The following is a 20,792-nucleotide window of genomic DNA, read 5'->3' as shown; positions in this document are numbered from 1 at the left end:
CTAACAAGCAGTTTCAGCGAGTTGCATGAAAGACACTTATGAAAATAAGTGTTAGAAATTCTAAAAGGCTTTCAAAGTGTGCCTGGAGCTTTGATTTTTACAAGACAGTATTATGTGCCTATTATTATTTGAATAAATGCCACGAAAGAAAATGGGAGACCGAGTTGTCTTTTGAACTCCACATGCAATATTAAGGCTTAGATTCAAGGTCATATGGAACCCACATGGCGTAGGTAAAAGGAGTAAGAAGCCTTAGAAAAACAACCCCAAAGCGTGTGTTAGATTTTTAAGACAAGATCAGCAGTTTTCCCTGGCATCATCAGCTTTGCTCAAAGTAGCACTTAATCTCTGTCTCTGGCTCCTCTTCTAGAAAATGGGGGTGATTTTCCTGGGGGGTGCAGAGGAAGTGGCCGGAGGGCAAGGGGAGGATGTGATAGGGCTTTAACGGTTTCCTCACTTTGAAGTGTTCTAAAAATATAGCGTTTTCATCGCAAACACGTGATGGGCTATGTGTCGACACAGAATTTTGTGTTGCTAGGGCCGTCTGACCAGTAGTTGTACAGGTCCTCGTGAGGCTCTTCAGCTGATGCAGCAGGTGAAGACAAGGCCACAGAGAGGCAGGTCCCCCTACTAGCTGCTGAGCCGTCCCGGCAGGGCATCCTGAAGCTACATGCAGGCCCCCCGACTACTCCCGAGTCCAGGTCGGATAATCAAACTCTGCCAGTGGCCGGAGACTCTTCCCTGCCTCTCAAGCTGTCACAATTTTATTTGCCTGGGAGTTTGAATCTGTGGCGTAAAAGCCTGACATGTCCCACTTCAACACCGTGCTCCTAAGTACAGATCAGAGAACAATTAGGAAGAGAGGAAAACCCAGCAAGCCGATTAAAAAAATGTGTCTTTATTCATTACATTTCCTTAAGTCTTTTTCTACCTTCAAGGAGATGCAAAGCCTTGGCTCTTGGAAGCCTGGCCTTTTTGCAAGCACGTGGGCTGGGTGGAGGGAACCATCCGTTGTCTACCTCCAGAGGGGAACGTGACCCACATTGGACTTGCAAAACAGCTAAGGACTGTCACCATCTGGCAGCTGTGTGGCGGCCTCTGTCAAATGAACTGGTGGTCACAATCCAGTTCCCATTAGACAGGTGGTCCCTCCACAAAGAGAGCATCGCACTCAGCAGCCTCTCGGCCAAGAGGAGAGTGGACGGGGCATGGGAATTGCATCTTCCTGTTCTGCTGAACCAGGTTGCTTCCTGGGTGGCACAGGGGACAGGGAGGATGGCAGCGGCTCTGAGAGGTGTATTCGTGTTTATGGCTCCGTCGAGCCCCTCACAACACACCTCGACCCATGCCTCAGATGCTGTCTCATTTACCCTACTGGGAAGCAACGTTTTTCCAAACTGGGTTTTGTCTTATGCAGCCACATGGTGGCTGTCTTCTAAGACCAGCCCCAGGACATGCTGACTTCAGTCAGGGGCTGGCAGAGATGACAGTCCCCGCCATACTCTCTCCTCAGTTTTGGTTACAGTGTGAATTAGGGACTATGTCTGGGGCAGAGGATGCTGAGAACGGTCCTCCTCAACCTTCCTGGGGCTGACTAGCATTCTCGCCCCAAACGAACAAGTTGTGGCTGATGCTAAAAGAAAGGGCGAGATCAATGGTCCTTTACCCTCCAAAGGTCCCGTCTACCTGGACAACGCATGGACGTGTCAGAGGATTAAAGCAACAAAAGCCCTAATTGCAGTTCTGCCGCTCAGGGACTTGATTCTGTCTCAAAGGCGAAACGGAGTTGGTCTGTTTCCTCCCAGCCTAACGGAAGTGCTTCCCCGGCACAGCAGCGGAGTGAATAAATTAAGCAATGCTTTTTCATAACTCATGTGAACAGTTCTGCTCTCATCTTCTCTTTAATAACCTGGAATTATTTTCAAAAAATTCATACACACAAACATCAACCGACAAAAACCAAACACACAACTAAACAAACATCAACCGACCTGATGTAGAGAACCTTGAAGCAGCAACACAGAAAGTGAAAAATAAGAGCCTAACATCTTGGATTAGGTTGCATGAACTATATAACATGGTAGGAAAACCTGTTCAGCATTGGTACCCATTACTACAATACTTCTCTACTCAACAGAATGTAGGTCCCACATAAGGGATGCCTTAGGAATATAATTTTTTTTTTTTCTTTGCGGTACGCGGGCCTCTCACTGTTGTGGCCTCTCCCGTTGTGGAGCACAGGCTCCTGACGCGCCGGCTCAGCAGCCATGGCTCACGGGCCCAGCCGCTCCGTGGCATGTGGGATCTTCCCGGACCGGGGCACGAACCCATGTCCCCTGCATCGGCAGGTGGACTCTCAACCACTGCGCCACCAGGGAAGCCCCAGAAATATAGTTTTTTTAGAGAGAGGTGTTAATGTGCATGAAAGCTCACATTAGCTAATACACCTATTTCCTTCTCAAAGTGGTGACTCTTCTAATAATCACTTTAATGGTAATTAAGGATCATGTGCAAATGAGCCACCCCATACAGGCTTCCGAAACAAGTGGTGATTCTGGGTAGTGGGTGGGGGTGGGTTAAGAACTAGCCTCTGTGTGAAAATGACCTCCTGGAGGATGGTTAGTCCAGGATGCCTAGAGATTCCTGCCATGAAAATCAGGCAACTTTATTCCACTTTTGGTCACAAAATGCCCCTCTACTGCCAATCAACCATCTTCAAAACTGAGTGCAGCTGGAAACAAGACAGGCTGCGTAAAGAAGAGTGAAGGCACTGGGATAAATGTTTGAAAATAACTCAAAAGTAACATCCTATTGATGGTAGTTTAGATGCAACGTCAAATTTGAACCAATCATATGGAAAGGTCTGAGTGCCAAAGACAAAACCGAACCAAACCTGAAAACCCCCAAACAGAAAGCCTAGTACAATATTAAACACAGTCCAATGTACTGAGCAGTTATGACGTGAGGCCTGCAGTTACTATAGAACGTCTGTGGGAATCGGGGCCAAAGCAAGATAATCACACATGGAATTATTCCGAAAGAGTCTGCTGTCCTCAAGACCGGGCATGCTAGGATCCAGAATTCTGAATAACTACATAGGTTTAGAATCGATAGGAGACCCTCTAAAATCGGATTGAGTTGCAAATATTTGTTTTACAGAATTTTACCCTCTTTTGTCAGAGATCACTGGTTTTTACTGACTACCCATCCCCTGTCTCATGCTGTCATGTCCTTCTTTTCCCCCACATAATGCAGGTGTAAATTGTGTATAATATTTTCTAGCTAACTCACTGAGAAAGAAGCATCAGAAGGTTTAAAACAGCCCTTCCTATTAGACACAGGTTTTACAAAATCAAGAGCCCATTACTGTGCTCTTTTCTCATCTTCGTCTTCTCCCACACCTACTATACACTACCTACATGCTTCACTCAGTCCCCACCCCACACCAGGCACTGTATGAGGCGATTTACAGCCAATATTTTATAAATAATTTATTCCTCAGAAGTCTACCTCACAGGCAATAACACGTACAGCTGAAGAAATGGTGTTCAAAGAAATAAACAAACTTCGAGTTACCACAAAGTTCAAAATATACGTGTGTGTGTGTGTGTGTGTTGTACACAGGACACATGTACACACACACCTCCCATGAGGGGTCAGGCTATCAGTCGCTCATTTGTGTCATCTAGATGGATTGAACAGTTCCATCAGGTAGGGGCCGGCTGTGTCTTCAGGACCTGGCACCAGTGTGACACTGAGGGGGACAGTAAGGACCAGCGGCTGCCTGACCACTGCCTCAGTTATGCCAACAGGAAGCTGCAAACTGCGTGTCCTTGGATTTAACAGAGAACCCTCAGAAAAGCTGACCGAGTAAAACTTAGGCTAATCTCGCCCTCAACTCCCTATAGGGAGAAAGAGGAAGGAAGACTAAAACTGAAGAGAAAGGGGAAAGGGCCTATTGGGGACGTGCACTGCTGAAAGGAAAACCCTCAGACTCCCACCTTTGCACGACCTTGGGGTGCCCCAAAACTCTCACTTCACTTTTTTTTTTTTTCCTCGGTACGTGGGCCTCTCACTGTTATGGCCTCTCCCTTTGCAGAGCACAGGCTCCGGATGCACAGGCTCAGCGGCCATGGCTCACGGGCCCAGCTGCTTCGCGGCATGTGGGATCTTCCCGGACCGGAGCACGAACCGGCGTCCCCTGCGTCGGCAGGCGGACTCTCAACCACTGCGCCCCCAGGGAAGCCCTCACTTCATTTTTGTTATACGAACGGCACAGGATCCTCTGCTCGTGAGGCCTCCTGGGCGTCTGCTCCGAAAGAGACACCGCGCGTGCACACCACGTGGACACCGACGACCCCAGGCCGGCTGGACGTTTCTAAACGACTTGGGCAGTCCTCCCTTTAACGACATTCAATGCTTTCTCTCCTTGTGGTGCCCAGAACATGGCCTGTTCATCTCTATGTTCTCAGCACTAGACACAAGGCCTTGCACACAGTAGGCGCCGATGAACATTTACTGCCATGTAACAGGTCCTTTGGTAAACACGTGACTAGTTTTCTGGGCCACGTCTTTCATCTTTTCTATTCGAGGTTAAATTCCACTTTAAATGGAACCTGGGGCTTTCAAGGTGACCCTAAGGTCCAAATATCCCCGTTACAAAAGAGGGAGGCATGAAGCCCCAGGGGAGCGCCAGCCTGAGGGCCACTCCTGGGGGGGGAGTGCTGTACGCAGCTGCCCCCCAGCCTCTCCATAACTTCCATCCTTTTCTCTAAGTTCACCACCTCTTCTGTGTAAAAGTTTGGCTCAGACTCTGCACTTGGCCTGCCGTGCCAACATTTTAAGTCTAAGCCCCAGAATCCTGGGGTTTAGCATTAATTGAAAGAGCTTATCTATATATAGCCTCACTCTGCACTTCAGCATCTTCCAAGCTTCAATCATATTCTCTTCGAACTTTTTTTCTTTTGGAGAGCACAATCTCTCTTTTTATGTTTGGCTCCAGCCTTTCTCTCTTCCCATTCTTGTGACTCCGCGCTCTCAGGTCTTTCAAGTTAACCTCCAGGACCTTTCCAGATGGGCGCCCCTTCCAGGACCTTTGTGATTCGTGCTGCCCTGCCTCTGGAAGGCGTCCATCTTCTCGATGGAACTTCAATAACATTTCCTCACATGAGGCACTGTGGCCTACATAGGAGCGAAAAAGTTCTCTGTGAAAAGTGGTGAATTACCTGTTCCTTAACACTTGGTATCTGGCACCTGCGTTTGGAATGTTTAGCATTTGGGGGCCATTTTTTGACCATTACCTTGTCGGAAGCCTTGCTTCTTACACCCCTCCCTCTCCCCACGATCAGGTCTCTCTCTACATCTGTGATGTGGTTTCCATTAAACTAAATGGAGTTTGGGGGGCATTTTTTTTTCACCTAAAACTGAAAAGAAGGCAACAAGACCTGGCTGGCAAGAGACCATGAAACAGCACAGAGGATGCTGAAGACGATTTTGAAGACAGGTCTCCATCCACATGTAGGTTGTGAACTTGTCCTACAAACGTCTAACACACCCCACAACGTTTTATAACGATCAGATTCTGGGTCACTTCAAGAGGGTGATGGGTGGCTATTCTTTCACTCTCTTCGATTCCCTTCTCTAATTCCAATTTATGATCCTCTAATAGAAAGGGGGAAATTATATTCCTTTATTCTTCCAACTGATCACTGCCCGAAGTCTATTTCTCCAGTTGGGTTTCTCTAATCTGAATTAATGGCAGGATGTGGATACCATATCGGGGACATCGTTCTCAGTCATTTACATACAGAGTGAAAAAATATTGATCCTAATATCAATTTCTGTGGCTTTTAAATTGCCGTGCCGATTCTCCTGGACCCATTAGTTTTTACCATTATAACCTGCCCCTGTCCAGCCAAGTAACTCCTTTTTCCATTAACAGCAAACCTGCTTTTTTGCTTGCTACCTATGTGTTTGTCTGTGTGACTCAGTGAAGAGGGAGTTTGTGAAATCCACACGATCGTAATCCATCATTCCACACAGGCCTTCTTTCCCCCGTGTTCCTTTTTCCATCACACGCACTTAGGTCCAAAGGGAGGGAGAGCTGTTCCAATAAGAGGTTTGCGCTAGCCAATATCAGACAGGAAAACATGAGCATGGACTGTTTCAGGACCAGTGAAACTGGACAAGGAATAAAAATCTCATGCCTAAATCTTGGTAGCATTTGGCGCCATAGGTCCAAGGTGAAAATCCAGTCTTTTAAGAATCTACGAACACAAGATTAAAAAAAAGGGAGCTAACTGAGCTAACCGCATGGCACGTTTTACCATGGTTGGAATTATTAAAGATAATGGATCATCTATGAAGCTAAGGGCTCATAAGGTATGTAATGATTTTATTTATATTTTTAATGTTAGCGCTTCTGAACACTTCTAAAATATAACATAACTATAGTTGATTGTAAATTTTAATTAGAAGCCAAGGTTGAAGAAGGAAGAAAGTCACCCTTTCAACCTGATGGCCCGACTATCTGGTGTCCTTGGAGCGAAAGTGAGAAGAGAGTCGTGCTAAGGCCACTCTCAGGCAATGCATACGTACTGCAGAGTAAGTAGCAGCATTACCCCAGAGGGAGCACTTCCCTTTCTGGTTAGGAAACGGGACTTCTCATTTCCAAAGACATTTCATAATGACCCACAGTATGGTGACGCAGAACGGTACAACCGCGTAACAGATGGTGGAGCATCTCTAATGTGGAGAAGTCTCATTGGGTGCAAATAAAAAGGCAAGTAAGACCTCCAGGCAGGCAAACTATCAATGCGTCCGTGGGAAATGTGAGTTGTGATATCACCTAGACTTGGCTTTTTCAGTCAACCTCTAATATGGTTGGAGGGATTCAAACAGACAGAAGGCATGAAATCCTGGATTTACTGTTCATGGCCAAGTTTCTACCCCAAAAGCCCATTCTCCTTTTGTCCAGACCCTGTTTTTTTCTTTATTCTTTTGCCACTTTAATTCCAGAAATGCAAATCTACTGGGGACAAGAGGATTGGGGACCAGCTGACGTCCCAGACAGAGGAGAAGAAAACAAAATGGCTCGAAGCAACCTTAGGTTAATTTCATTTCTTCTTTGATACCGGCTTGCTCTGTGTCCTCTGGATCGCTCTCCTGCCCTTTCTTCTTCTTTTTTCCCTCCAGAGATGTAAGGACCAGAATGTACCCAGGACAGATACCACCTGCTAGGGTAGATGCCGCCCTTTAACAGAAATTCAGGCTGAGCCAGACAAGCACAGCCCGATCTCTCAGCACAGAGTATGGGGTGTTTAAAGGGATTCCTTCTCACTATAACTTAATCAAGGCTCACTTGACATTTCTCTCTCATTCATCTCAATCAGTTCCATGGGTGTGGCCTGCGTAAGCCAAAATAATTTAAAACTCCATTTCAAATACTTGAATTGTTAATTTTAAAAAATATAGCCCTATGCCATAACTGACGAACCCACCTCTCCCAAGGATGTGACAAGGATCCCTGCTTGCATGAGCATAAAGCCTCTGACGGCATTTTAGGTTTATCCTGCGAGATCTCGGTCAGCCAACAATGAAAGGAGAAAAGGATGTCACAGTACGTTACACAGCGGTTTCTGTTAACATAAAATTAATTCAGGGGCTTCCCCGGTGGTGCAGTGGTTGGGAGTCCGCCTGCCGGTGCGGAGGACACGGGTTTGAGCCCTGGTCTGGGAAGAACCCACATGCCATGGAGCAACTAAGGCTGTGTGCCACCAACTGCTGAGCCTGTGCTCTGGAGCCCGCGAGCCACAACTTCTGAAGCCCACACGCCTGGAGCCCGTGTTCCGCAACAAGAGAAGCCACCGCGATGAGAAGCCCTCGCCACGCACTGAAGAGTGGCCCCCACTCGCCGCAACTAGAGAAAGCCCGCATGCAGCAATGAAGACCCAATGCAGCCAAAAATAAACAAACAAAATAAATAAAAATTAAAAAAAATTAATTCAGGGTGAAAGCATCCTTCCTGTGGGCCCCTGAGGCAGCATGAACATAACTCGGGCTGTCCCAGACAATCTAGGGCAGTCACCCTAGTTTGCAATAAATTTAGGGCAGAAATCCTATCCCCGACTTGAGTGCGTTAAAAATGTAAAATTGGTTCATCTTCCTGCGTTCCGAACTCTTTCTCAATTACTGATTTCAAGAGGACAGCGCTGAAATAAACTGGCTCCAAGTACATTTCTGCTACTCAAGGGAAGAAAGCAAAGGCAGGAAACACAAAAATGAGATTCTCTCCACACCCACCCCAGCCCCACACCCGCCCCCGATATCCTTCCTTGAATAAAAAGGGTCGAAGGTGCTCTTACAAGCCTTTCACATTATGAAGAATCATCAAGGTTGTAAGATTATCAGCTCTCCTTGGACTCTACCAGCAGCATCCAGCTTTGTCCTTTCACTGAACATGTACAACAGTTCGGAGGTAGGTATTATCGATACTGCAAAGACACAGAGATCGAGGCTGGTTCTCCAGACTCATCTGTGATAATAAACACCAGCTATCGGTCCCCTGACTCCAGGGCCTGCTCTCAGGCTGCCAGAGCCCAGAGGGCTGTCCTGTCAGATTCTGAAATAAGGACAATTAGCTTTGGTGCTTTTTGCCCTTCGTTTCCTCCTCTTTGCCTCCCCTGTTCGTCCCCTGGCCGTCGCATCTCATCCTCCAGGACAACTTTGCCATCGTGCTGAACTGGGAATAGAGGAGGTTGAGCTCAGCTTTCTGTGAATGAATTCCTAAAGACTGAAGTGAGGGCACCGAGAAGGAAAGAAGCGACTCACATTCTGTCATCACCTAAGATCGGTGGAGGGAGGAGGGAAGGATGAAATCACCTGAAGGCAAACCGCTGTCTAGGGCTGTCCCTGGCGTTACCCCAGCGGGAGCTGAAAGGGCAAAAGCTGCTCTTTTGAAACTTAAAGGTAATCACCCTTCTCCGAGGAGCTGTGAATGTGATTTTTGTTCCACCCACTCTGGACTCGAGGCGCTGGAAGGGCTGCAGCTGCACGGCAGTTAGGCCACAGCCCCCAAGCACATTTCAAGAAAAAAGGAAGTTCTGTTCTTCAGGCCTGTGGCGCAGAGCGCTGGTCGACGCAAGCCACTTCCCCTTCCTAGTTCTCTTTTGACTGAGAAGTCACCCAAGGGAGACAGTAAAAATGGGGTGGGCAAGGCACTGGTTAGGGTCGAGGGTCTGCTTCTACCTCCCATCTCAAATGTCAAATGACTATGCTGGTCACTCAGCACAGGCTCCGCAGAGTTCCTTCCGGGAAAATCAGAACAATAATACCTGAGTGTTCAAACTCAGAAAAGCGTAACTAGCATTCACGAAAGGGTAGGTTTCTTCAGGGCGCTGGGAGCCTGAGGTATAATTCTGATTAAAATGGAAACCTCAAGAGTGATGATCCAAGGTACACAATTTATCTACTGCCTAGAGGTTCTGAGTTTGGTGTCACTGGACCCCATCCCCGTCCCCGCCACCCCTTCCACTGTACCTCGTTCACCACCTCCAGCCCCCCAACCCTTCCTTCTCCAGAAGACCCGAGCTACCCTCCATCTTTACCAGCTTCAGTGAACATTCTGACACACTGAATACCCTTCCTGATCTTCAGCCACATTTCTCTTGCGCATCTCCAGCCCGACACTCCCTGCTCACTCGCTGACGGACAGAGAACCACAACTGCCAGGGCCCGCTGAAAATCGACACAACCTGGGGGTACCTGCAGCCTCCCGTTCAATAATCCCCTTGTTCTCCCCCCTACTGGATTTTCCAAAACAGTCATTTTACACCGTTTTTCTTACGTCTTTGATTTCACCCAGACTTCTCAGAAACACACTGCCTCCTGAGAAGTCCAAGGGCATCTGTGACCGAGTGTCTACCTCCCTCATTAGACCGAGACTCACTCTGGTGTTACTTCCTGCTAAAGGCCCCACTGTCTCGAATGAAGAATCTTTCCATCCGTTGACATGTGCTCCTCAGCCACTCCTTTCGTCCCTTCAAGGATCCTGAGCTTCACCTTCCCTGCACTATCTTTTTTTGCTCCATCTTCTTACCTTTGTCTCAAAAACAAAAGCGCTGCATCTAAGATCTCTTTCCTTTCATGCTGTGACTTCCCAGAGAGGGCAGTATCCACGCATAGCCCCACACAGAAACCTACGCAATCCCTCTCCCGACCTTCCCCATCCTTCTGAAATGCTCCCAGGTCCTCCAGTCATCAAATCTGATGGCTTTTCTTGGCCTGCAGCCCGCTTGACTCTTCTGAGGCACCTCAGACTCAGAGCGATCAAAACTGAACTGACCACCCCTTCTCCCTGTCCACTCCCACCTGCTAACTGCTCCCCCAGTCCTCCCAGTTAGGCCCAAAGCTCCCAGTTGTCACTGCCCCAATGGAGTTATTAAGTCCCCTTCCTCTCTCCATGGTCATGTCTGTGTCACCTGGTTCCTCCCTCTCCGTTGCCATGACAGCGTCCTGTCCAGGCTCCACAGATTCCCTGACATGTGACACCAGGCTCCTGGCCACCTTCCCTGTTGCTGAAATACCTTCACAGACCCTCTGCTGTCTAAGAAATAAAACTCGAATATTTTAGCCTGAGAAGTAAGTCTTCTAGGAACCGGCCCCAGTCTTCATTTCTAAGCCTCCTAATCGTCCCCACTTCCTTCATTTCCTGTATTTCACATTTCCTCTGAACTCTGGGAGAACTCAGAGCTCCCAGGACCCGCCCTGCATGTTCTCACCTCCACGCCAGAAACAGGCCAGCGTGTCTACTTGTCTTTACTTACTGAAATGGTATTATTTTTTTTGTTCAAGACTTGGAAAAGATGCCATTTTTTTCCTATCTCCATAGTTGCAAGTTATTCATTCCTCCCCTGAACCTCCAGAGTTCAAATATGCTCATCTCTTTCTTGCTTACTCTTAGCTCATGTTCTTTTATATTATAGTTACCTGTGTATATATTTACCTCATTATCCCTATTAGATTTCAAGTTCCTGGGGGCAGTGATAATAACTGTAATAACCACCACCACCATAGCGAGCTCCTACCACAGTCCGGTTCTGTGCAAAGCACGTGTTCTCACGATCTCAGCAACCCTATGAGGACTGTCTCCATTTTCAGGGGAGATTAAGTAACGTGCCCAAGGCCAACATGTAGCAAGTGGTACAGCTAGAAATTGAATCAAGGCTTGCTGACTTCAAAAGCCATGCTCTTAACTAGTATATATTCCTATCTAGACTTGACCAATAACCACTAACTAAAACACGCCTTTCCTAGGTCCTCGGAGGTGGGATGGTTTACTGAGCCAGGTTCCCCAGAGCTGCTGAGGCTGCTTGATCAACACATATATTTATGTGAGAGAAGAAACAGATAGCTTAGACTCTAACTCTTAAAGGATACTTTCAAAAACAGAACAAAGTTTTTATGCCTCAAGGTTAAACAGAACATCAAATGCAAAGTGACAGGAAAAACCTAATTCACCTGGATTAGGTAACAGCCTGATTTTGTCTCTTTCCTTGGAACTGCTGATGTCAGTAAGGCAACGAGTCAAGGCCATCCTAAAAGCCTTAGATAATTTAAACCATGTTTAGAGAGAGTCTCCAAATTTCTAATTTCTGAGGCTCTGACATCAGCCCTGGGAAAACAGGATCATTTTACTCTGTTGATAGTCAGAACCAATGTAAACGTGGGGTCGTATCTTATCTACGAACAGGCGAATAACGTATGGTACACATAGGTCTCGGTGTAAAGAAAAGTGGTGGTGTTTGATCTCTACACGTAAGCATCTAAGGGCTGTAATCCTCCGAGAGGAATGTCATTATACAGCTCAAATCCCATGACAACAAACACCGTTACAACAGAGATGTCTGTATAACAAAAACCCTTTCAAGCTTTGGCTGACAGCCCATGTACTTCAAGCAATATTTGATGTGAGACTTGGAGTTCACAGTAATGGGAATTGACCTATATTTCCAAAGGTAAGATTTGAATGATTTCATCTGTAACTTCCATCCCATGATACCATGAGTTGGAGTGACGTACAATCTTGAGCCAGGGGTATAAAAACTAAGGACAAAGACAGAAGCAAAATCAACCCTGTTCTTGAAGGGTGAATTTCCTTCCTTTCACTTGGGGAACCCTTAGGGAAAGGAGAAGGCCTCTGACCCAACCCTGAAATAAAGCAGACCAAGGCAGGTTTTGGCCTCATCTCCCTGAGAGGCGAGATGGAGTAGCCCATGAAGACAGATGAACTGGGCTCAAATTTCTACTCTGCCGCTTACTAGCTGGGTGAACTGAGCTATCTGTCTTAACTTTCTGTGATCCTCAGTTTTCTCATCTGCAAAACGATACTAATACCATCTACTTTTAGAATTCCAGCAAGAATTAAATGAGATAACCATGCAATGCTCCAAACATAGAGCCTGGTACGCAGCACGGGCTCCAAAAAAGTAAATTCCCTCCCAAGGCCTCCCTTTCCCTCCAAGACTCTGAGCTGATGCAGACTGTTTAAATGAAGTTAGATATAAGACCTAGTGAACGGAGTTAAAATACAGAGTCACAAATACGGCCTGGTAAAGATACTGATCAGAGGGAACACCGGGGAAAAGAGAGCAAATGGTAGAAGAACTAGGCCAGGCATAAGCATTTACTTGACTTAGAGAGAGGTCTTTTTGGCTAAAGTAGGACACGTGTGACCAAAAGCTAAAATGCACGTAACAAGGCATCGGAACAATAAATGAGCTTTGATCATTATGTCGGAAGTCATTTTGAAAAATGCTGAATAAACTGAAATCTGCAGGCACGTTTTCCTAGTCAAGGATGAACTGTGGTTACGCTCTCAAGCACTGGTTTACTGCCTCCGGCCTAGTGTTCTGCGGGTGCCACTCTAGATGGTGGGAAGGCCCTTCTTTGCTAAGTCCTGAGCTGCAGCCCATGCATTATCCTGCCTTTGGATACGGTGAAAGTATTGAAGCCAATTCTAGTCTTCTCCATCTGGGAAGCACGTAGGTAAAGAGTTAAGGAATAGGCTCAGTAAAGAGTCCCAGCATTGCCCTAATTTGTGATGTTTTTAATCCTCTTGATTTTTAAATATCTAATTTTCCATTTTTCAAACTATGGGACCATCAAGTATGTGATGACAAAATTCTTAAATATATTCTTTTGAAAACACTCTTGGTGTTACATGATAGGTTTTGAGATAGAAAAGGAGAGTCCTATAAACACAGGCACGTCTGTTCACCTTTACAAAATAGATATGATCTAGGGGTTTTAAAATGTCTTAAAAGGTTCCAAAAAGTCCTATCAGACCTCAGTAACTACAGGGAACAAGAAATGGACCAACGTTTCTCAGAGTCAGAGAACATCAGAGTTTTAACAATGACCTAGTCCTAGCCCTTCACCTTGACAGTAAAGAAGAGGCTCAGAGAGTAGTACGCGCTGACGTTCATATGCTCAACTGAAGTGTGTGTGCAAGCCGAACAATGAGCTTGCAGGAGCTCTTGTGAGAGGCAACAGAGAAATAAAATAACAGGCCAGACAGAAATACCAAGGGGCAGAGAAACAGCAACTGTGAGACCCACAAAGAGATGGAGGAGCCCTGGGTACGAAATCCAAGAGATCAAGACCAGAGAAAGAACAAAATTACTAAAGCGAGGTTAAAACATGGACAGAGACCAAATGGTAGCAGCAGAGGAGATATCTTAACTGAAGTCTACAAAGGGCTTACAAAGGGTGACTCCAATACCCAGAAGCTTCAACCTGGACAGAGGTTTCCGGCCTCTATTTCAATAACTGTACCCACCCCTGCAGAATCACTCTCCTCTTAAAATGGAGGCAGTCACAGCCACCAGATTGTACACGTGAATCTTACCACTGCTTAAGGGCGTAAACCAGAGGCATTTTTGAAGGTGTGCTAACTATTTCAGGCCACTAGGGTGCTACTTCCCGCCCCCAAAGGCACACTTCACTTAATGATCTCCATTTAGACCCCAAGAATTAATGTCCCTCCTAAAAGTGTACCCTTTATTCCTTACACCAGTGATTATCACTGTTTATAAGGTACTTCAAGACCCCCACAGCCTATGGAAAAGTGAAATGCAGCTGTAATTACATGGGCAGTAACAGAAAGGTAGGGGTAGAAAGAGCTCGGTTCCTCAGAGAGGCAAGCCACTGCCTAGAAAGTGACCTCAGGGAGGAATCACGCGCCCGGACGGAGGCACGGCCGCGCCGCCCCCGCTCCCCTTCTACCTCCCCGCAACCCAGGCCATCTGGTCCACCTGTCCGGGAAGCAGGCGGGCGGGGGGTCGCGGGGAGGGGGCCGGCTGGCCGCGGGGCACAGGGGTAGCGGGCGGCTCTCCCTCGCCCTCCTCCCTCCCGCGATTCCCGGGACGCCCAGGCGCCCTGCGCGCCCCTGACCGCGCGCGCGCGCCCCACTATCTGTACCTTTACTCTGGGGAGGGTTCTGACTCCGGTCCCGGAGGACGTTGATCTGGTAGACAGCTCCGTAAGGCTCAAAAAGTTCTTTCAGCTCCTTTTCCGACCAGGACCGGGGGATCTGTCCGACAAACATCTTAATGGCATCTGGGTCTGGTTGGTCTGAGTGATCCAAAGCGCCGTTCATCTTGTTGGCTGTGCCGTTACTGTCAAAAAGGGAAGCGGGAGCCAGAGTTAGGGCTGCAGGGTGAGGGACAGGAAGACAGAAAATCGGGGGTGGGGGCGGGGAGGCGGAAGAGGAGCACGGGGCAAAGTGCCTAATGAGTCGTGGAAACGTGATGAACTAAAACAAAGCACAGGCACCATTAGGTTGCTCCTCAGCGGCAGCGGCGAGAGCTCTCACTGCAGGCTGCTGTTCAGTATCGCCGCCCGACCCCGGGCGGCGCCCTGCCGGCTGTCACCCGGGGCGTGGACATCTTGAAACCCGGCTCGGGAGGCAGCTGCAAGTTAAGAGCAGGTCTCGCTTGGCTAGGCTGCCATCAAAGCATCCACAGCGTTATCAGCCCCCACACTGGCTCTCGCGTGGAAAGAAAGGCGGGGCTGGATTTCTGCTGGCTTTCCCACCCTTCCACCCCTTTGGGGAGGTTTTTGGAAGAGAGGAGAGAGGTGGTAATAATAAAGTCACATGAAAAGAAAATGAAACACTCGGCAGTCCGTCAGATGACTAATGCAAGATGCTGGTGATGAATTTGCAGAGCGCGCGAGGCATCCATGTGTGCATCAAATTAGTATGTTGTTGCTGCTCGGAAGGGAAAGTGCTCCAGCAATGCGGCTGGGTGCAGCCGATTGGCTGCCCACGCTGGAGAAAAGGGCCCGGGCGGGGAGGGGGGCTCCCATTTAAAAAGCACGTTGTTTATGGGACCCGGGCACAAAGGGTTTAATTCAGAGAGGCAAAGGCGATCTCAGAATTGCCTGCTTTGTGCCGGGAAGAAAAAAGAAAAAAAGCAGTCCCAGAAAGTTGAGTTCCCGCTAAAGGACACTGAATATTTCAAATCTTTCACACTCCGTAAATTGCTCTCTGTATATCTGACATCCAGATGTTGCACTTGAGCTCTAAACAACCATACGTTCGGGAGAGAAAAGAGGAAAGTCTGCCTTTTCTTCTCCTAGCTTCAGTAAATATTTGGGGCCGATACAAAGGGCAAGACCATAAGCTTTTACATATCAATCCTCCTTAATGCTGTTTCCCAAAACCCTTCTTTGAAAGAGACAATGCTTGTTTAGAAGGTGCAATTCCAGTCACCACCATGTAAAAGGATGATGAAAGTGTTTATGTTTTACTTGGATTCCGCCCCCACCCCATTTGAGCTGCAGTATATAGTAAAGCAAAACCGCATACCCTCTGTCTCCCCCGCATACCCCCCCCATGCACCCTAAACCCACCTACTCTGCCCAGCGAAAGGCTGAATGCCCTAAGGAGCATTCGTCTGCAGTACTGTGCTCTTGACTCCCAGCCTGTGAAAATACGGTAAAATGCACTTAAACTCGGCAGACGTAGAACCTACAGAGCCTTGTCCACGACTGTCCCTCAACCCCCAGCCTCCAGCCCAGAAGGCAGAAAGAAAGGGCCACATGGACTAAAACTTCACTGCAAATGGTCACTTCACTGTAGCCTCAGGGTAACAGTAAGAAGGTTTTCAAAGATCTTAAGTAGGCTTCCTTATTTCAATCAAAACCCATCAGAGCACCTTAAATTTGCTGTGAAACTAGGCTAGTCCTGAGCCCTTGGTGGTGGTGGTGGGGGTGGGGGGAAGACACTGATGGCTAACAAACAAACAAACAATAAAACCTATGGAAAGGAGAAATCCTGAATTCAATTTAATCCCGAGGGGAAAATGATGCCAAATACTCTTCACTAGGTCCTGGCTTCAATTCCTACTTCTTATCCCCCAATTTACCACTCTGTTTTTTAATCCTTGAGATAAACAATCAGACTAACTTGAAGCACTTTCAGAGCTTTCTCTAATCAACCTTATTGTCATAAAAAATGTTCTGCCGAATACAGTGTTGAGCACAAAATCTTCCTTCAACAACCCAGGTGTAATGCAATGCCTGCTTAGATTAGAGTGCGGAGCATTTAATCCCGTTCCTGTGCACCTCTACTGCTTTTCAAATCGCCCTCTGGGAATTCAATAAACACTTTAACCCGTGGAGCCCGGCTCGGGCAGGGCGGAGGTGGCAAAGGCCCACGCAGAACAGAATGTAGCATTCACAGCTCGCTGACAGTGTGGCAAGACTTATTTCTGGGACAGGAAAGGCTTGTGGTTACCGCTGTTGACAAGCAGCTAGAACGAAAAGAGGAAGGCGTTGCCACAGGTCCCAGCCAACAGAGAACGGAAGTTCAAGAAATGGGGCTCCTGCATCTCGCCTGCACAAAGCGCGGTTAAGACAACTGAGGGGTCAGGCAGCAGCACACTGGTCCGGATATCCAGAGCAAGCATTCATGGGCCTCCAAATGAGGGGCCGTTTTTACTTTCTCAAAAAATACACACTCACCGAGGTGCATAAAGGAAGGGACGCTGCAAAGAGGGTTTACGCCCTTTGGTCTTTATGTTGGTATGTGTTTATAATCCCCGTCCCCCCGCCAGCCATCCTTCACAGGTGCCTTTAGATCTCTTGTACCCTGAGGCAGAGGAGTGTTGGGGCTCAGGGTCTGAATCCTGGCACTACCACTTCCTAACTGTGCTGCCCTGGGCCTCAGACTCTGCATCTGTAAAATGGTAACAAACTCCACCTCATATAGTCACGTGCTTAGTACAGGACGTGGCCCTGGGTAAGTGTCTAGTAAGTGTTAGCTGTTTCCGCTGTTCATCTTTTCTGTGCACTTGTGATGCACTAGAAATGAATGAATATCACAAGTCTACTTTTCAATCCAATTTTTTTCATAATATGGACTCAAACACAATTCATATCCTAAGTAATAATAACAGGCATCTTTCAGCGAGCACTTATATGCCAGATACCATGCTAGGTGCTTTAAATCCATTATTTCTAATCCTTATAACGTCTCTGTGAGAAAGTATTATTTTCCAGATGCAAACGTCCAAGAAATAAATTCCTTTTCTAAGATTACCAGCTTATACATTGTAGAAGTAGAATTCGAACCTGGGCCCAATGGGCTCCAGAGCACGGAACATTTCTAAACCATCATGTGGCCACGTATTGTATCGGGTCTGCTTTGGGCTGAGAGTGAACAGCTTATGGTAAATCTATGAGAAGTCAAGGCCAAGAGCAAGACCTACTGGTTCCCTGGAATCACACTGCCAAGTAACAGGCGGCACTATTAGGAACACATATACGCATCTTTCCTCTTTCTGTGTTGGAATTAGGGTGCAAAGTACTGAACTTAAGAGTCCATGAAGGCTACCTTACAACCCACATTTTCTCCATAATCGTATAACGTGTCTCCATCTCCACTGACTGCCTCCCTCTCTATTCCCACCGGATGACATCGATGAGCACCTCTCACCCATATCTGCATCCTTTCCCAACTACCTGCCCATTTTGCAAACAAATGTTCCAAAGGTTTGCATCAAATGCTAAGAGCATGCAGTCCCTTCCCTTAAGTAAATCCAACTATGTCTAGCTGTTGCACAAATTCAAAATAACATATCTGGGACTTCCCTGGTGGTCCAATGGTTAAGATTCCATGCTCCCAATGCAGGGGGCCCGGGTTTGATCCCTCGTCAGGGAACTAGATCATCCCACGTGCTGCAACTAGAAGAGCCTGCATGGCACAACAGAGACCCGGTGCAGCCAAATCAACAACAGCAGCAGCACATCTTCCCGATCAAAGCATCAGTGGTCCTACCCCACTGATGACCCCTGTGCTGCTGAATCCCATGCCCTGGATGCTGACGGTATTGCAGCAGCCTGGGTAACTCTGTTCTCATGTGTGAGAGCTCCTCCTTCTTTGGACAACTTTCTTCCCAGCTGATACTCATTTCTACCAGAGACTTACTGACTTCTTTTGTCCTCATGGGGCTGCAAGTGCTGACACTTCTAAGGAAGCCAGAAATCATGTGTCTAACAGTTAAACCTTTTGGAGGTACTTGCCAGAGGCCACAGCAAACCAATTCGATCTACACAGAGGCGTAATTATGGGAACAGATACCCTAACTCTCAGTAAAACTCTCAGTAAGATCTTCTATTTACTGGAATCTGATCTCGGGCTTAGAAAATTAGACTAGTTCCCTTCCCCACACTCCCTAGCCATCCTCAGCCTCCAGGACAGTGCAGGAATTAGGTTCAAATTCAAATATTTATTGAGAGCCTACTCTTTGCCAGAAAACTCTGCCAGGTACAGGACACACAGCATCACAACAGCTCCAAGAAGATGGAATTATTATCCCTGTTCTGGAAATGAAGCAATCGAGAGTCACAGAGGTAAAGTGCCTTTTTCAATGTCACACCCCTAAGAAGAGGCGTCTGCAGAATCCGGACACAGTATGAAATAACGGCCAATGGTTACTGCTTAATATCCCATGAACTGGGTTTCTCTAGGGTGATGTTTCCCTTGGACTCAGTGGCCATTGGCAGGCCCGAGACACAAGCCATACCTCTCTGCTGGCGCCCCACCTACAAACTACAATACCATCCTGGACGCCAATTCCGCTTTTGCTCTCGGCCAAGTGCCAGCTATCAGGTTCCTCCAGGACAGATGCCATATGGAATTGGACCACGAGTTAGAGAGCACTAAGCCAGCGGGCACTGGTGGTATTAGTCTCAGAGCCAAGACGAAAATATAATGATGTTGGGGGAGAAAAATGACGGTGCTTACTCTTTGCTTTCAGCACTGGCACTGACCTACTTCCCTACTCTATTTTCAAGTAAAGAGAACTAGACCAACAGAGGATATGCAAAATCTTCTGAGGTTCCTCTAAGCAGCAAAATATTACAGAAATTACAATAATTGATTCAATGTATTCTTATTATTGTTATTATTTCCAGGACACAAGCTTTTATGAGGTCCAGTGAATGCAGGTTTCTTTTTGGAGAATGCAAACAAAAGAAGTGATATTTCTATTCTTTTATCTTGCTCTCATTGGACAGCAACCTTCTGCATTACATCTCCATCTGCCTTATCTATACAAAAGGAAGAAAAACAAACTTACAAAATGGGTATGAGAAATGCCAAGTGGCTATAAGTAGTTTTATAAAAGTTGAAAGAAAGGACATAAAATGCCACCTTCAGAAGGTATACAGACCTGAAAACATCACAAAAAGATGCCTTGTCTTGGAAAAATTTTGAATAAAAGATAGCTAATCTCCTTGGTAGTTACAAATAATCTTATTACTCCCATACTTTTTTAATCCATCTTACTTTGGTCCTTGGAATATCCTGCATCAGCACTGCCACCTGTGTGCAATGATGGGAATGTTCTATAACCTGCACAATCCAACAAGGGAGCCACAAGTTACATGTGGCCACTACACACTCGAAATGAAGTTAGGGCAACTGAGAAACGGAATTTTAAGTTTTATTTTCCTTGAATTAATTTAAACTTAAATAGCTCTAAATGCAAATATAAGTAGTTTTTTTGTTTGTTTGCTTGTTTTAAAGACAAATAGGAGTTGAGATTCACCAAAACATTTCACCAGATAGTTGTGTTGGGAAAATAGAAATGAAGGGCCAGGAAAATGACACCAATGCTTGAGTCACCCGAGAGCTAGTCAGTGGGCAGTGGGCTGGCTGGCCTGGGCTCTCGTCTTGGCTCAGCATTAAATTAACTGTGGGATCCCAGGCTAATCATGTAATCACGCTGTACCTCAGTTTCCTCACTTGTAAAACAGAGACACAACAGTTCACATCTGGTTGTTAGTTTCTCTAATTCTGCGAGTGGCTGGTCGCTCAGGGCTTCTGCCAGAGAGAATCCTCTCTCTCAGTTTGCGCCAATTCTTCCTAGTATCTCAACTGCAGTCAGCAGACAGGCCACTCTTTCAAAGGGCCCGGGGACCATTTTTTAATATCCCTTGTACTTAAGTAATAGCCCATGAAGAAACAGGTTTTGGGTGGCGATCGCAGGAAACTCTCCAAGGCTGAGCTGCGTGAGGCACAAGCAGGAAGAACCTGGCGATGGGCCTGGTGGCGGGCAACGGGATGGTGTGAAATTCAGTAACGTTAACAGCCTTCTACACCGTCCCTGTTGCTTACTATTTAAGAACAGAATTCTCTCCTCGATGGATTGGCAACGTGGTGCGAGGGGTACAGCATCAGCTCTCTGTCACTCCACTACTCGCTGGGGATCAGAGAGGGGCCCTGC

The 20,792-nt window shown here is 47.0% G+C and overlaps 1 protein-coding gene across 8 annotated transcripts in view; it reads right to left on the bottom strand.

Annotated features, from left to right (window-relative positions):
- Positions 1–20,792, bottom strand: part of CELF2 (CUGBP Elav-like family member 2) — a 525,704-nt gene that overhangs the window by 152,237 nt on the left and 352,675 nt on the right. For 7 of the 8 annotated variants that reach the window (XM_073801535.1, XM_073801536.1, XM_033852343.2 and 4 more), the window contains one exon: positions 14,479–14,675. In XM_073801535.1, the coding sequence (XP_073657636.1) occupies positions 14,479–14,675 (197 nt within the window). Of the gene's footprint in view, positions 1–14,478; positions 14,676–14,832; positions 15,056–20,792 lie in introns of those variants that run through there. The other variant, XM_033852347.2, reaches the window with a different exon arrangement.

Source organism: Tursiops truncatus, chromosome 2, assembly GCF_011762595.2.
Source record: "Tursiops truncatus isolate mTurTru1 chromosome 2, mTurTru1.mat.Y, whole genome shotgun sequence".
Lineage (NCBI taxonomy): Eukaryota > Metazoa > Chordata > Mammalia > Artiodactyla > Delphinidae > Tursiops > Tursiops truncatus.
Note: the sequence above shows the minus strand (reverse complement) of the source record. Positions and strands in the feature narration are given on the sequence as shown.